This window comes from Arachis duranensis, chromosome 1 (genome assembly GCF_000817695.3).
Source record: "Arachis duranensis cultivar V14167 chromosome 1, aradu.V14167.gnm2.J7QH, whole genome shotgun sequence".
NCBI lineage: Eukaryota > Viridiplantae > Streptophyta > Magnoliopsida > Fabales > Fabaceae > Arachis > Arachis duranensis.
In genome coordinates this window covers 50014914-50016630 of record NC_029772.3, presented here as the reverse complement: position 1 = coordinate 50016630, position 1717 = coordinate 50014914, and the positions used below count along the sequence as shown (strand labels likewise).

General features: G+C 34.3%; 1 protein-coding gene across 1 annotated transcript in view; it reads right to left on the bottom strand.

The window, feature by feature from the left end:
* Positions 1-1129: 1129 nt before the first annotated feature.
* The window catches only part of LOC107488466 (protein HOTHEAD), a 7366-nt gene continuing 6778 nt past the window's right edge, over positions 1130-1717 (bottom strand). Inside the window, exon 6 of the mRNA XM_016109217.3 lies at positions 1130-1433. Within this exon, the coding sequence (XP_015964703.1) occupies positions 1367-1433 (67 nt within the window). The 3' untranslated portion in view covers positions 1130-1366. The remainder of the gene's footprint in view (positions 1434-1717) is intronic.

Genomic DNA, 1717 nt, shown 5'->3' with positions numbered 1-1717 from the left:
ATGAATGGTGGGGGTGACCTATAAAGATACTCCAACGCTCAAGTTAGAATGGATCTAAGAGGTAAGATTTTAAGTGTGTGTGTAATGTACTTGAGGGAGCTCGTAGCTCTCCTTTATATAATTTTTGACTCTCTTATTTTATTTTTTGGTTGGCTAAAATAAGAAAGATATTTGAATTTGAATATTGGTTAGCGATTTATGGCTATCCAGTAGGTTTGGGTTCTTGGGCCGAAGGAGAACAGATTGGGCTCGATGGTTGAATTGTCATTGGGTCGTAGAGGCCGGGATCCGAGTCCGTAACAATAACCCTTCCGTCACGCCAACTTATAACATCCGGACATTACCGACTAACGATTTCAGCACAACTGATATTCTAGCCCTCAAAACAAATTAAATCGTTGGAGGCTGTTGTAGAAAACAGCCCCAACGCAGACATCCGACAACAGCGCCCTCTGACAGGTTTGCCACCCACCCTGTTTTTCCACCGTCATTGGATTTGGGTTTAGACAAATGACGAGTAATCAACCCACACACTCATACCCTTCAGTCACTGCCGAACAACACTTGGACCTTCTCAGAGACAATTGCCCAAATATGAGTGCCCCTACATGAACGAGATCTTTGAAGCCGCTCAGTTTCAGTTTCCCACTCATACCTAAGCGTGGACAATTACTTTTATTTCGTTGTTGCATTGTCTATTGCTATCATTTTCTAGCCTCATTGGAGACATAATCATCATTCAATCACTCAAGTCACGATAGTATTTTAAAGAAATCTGTTGACGACTAGCATACTGAAATACCAGGACAAGAGCCTGCCTCACCGGAAATGCTTCGTATTCTTTAAATGTTCATGGACAACTTTATGAATATAGAGAAATATTAGGTGTTTTTTGTTCTTTATTTTTACTTTATATTTAAATTAATATTAGTTAGTTTTTGCTCTATTCCAGCATTCATATTGTTATACACATTAATAAGGTTGAGAGGAGGGAAGTTGTTTCAAAGAATATAAATTTTTAAACAATAAATAACCCTCATTTTTAATGTATCACAAGATATATAAAAATAAAACAAAGCAAATATCTTCTTTTATTCTTGAAACACCTAAAAATTTCTGATATTCAACATATAATAATTATGGAGAATCTTTCCTTCTATTGGATTAATTGAAAGCGGTATGACCATGATGATATTGTTCAATTTCTTGTTTTTCTCGTGTCACTCACAAACTTTATAAATTGATCTGATATTCTCACAAGAATTGTTTTTACATCTTTGTGCACTCAGTAGGTGTAAGTGGCACCTTTTGCTGAACCACTTATATGAAGGAAACAAAAATACATTCTACCCGACTTTATTATAAATTACACTCTCCCCATTCCATCAGCATCAAAAGCAAGCCTCTCTTTCAATATTTTAACTCCCATGTACCTGCACCAAGACCAAATTCAAAGGAAGGGAGAACATGGTTATGTTGACGATAACATATATCACCAATAATAATTTGGATTAGAATTCTCTTGTTTAATTTTCTCCAATAATATTGATTAGGTTATTTTTTAAAAGAGTAAAAGGTCAAAATATAAATGAATATGCCTTTGCTTGCGACCTATTTTTTTTTTAAAAAAAGAATAATATAGAATGTATTATAGTTTTTAATTTAAATCGATATATTATAATCATAACTATTTACATAATATAGGAAAAATAAAAGG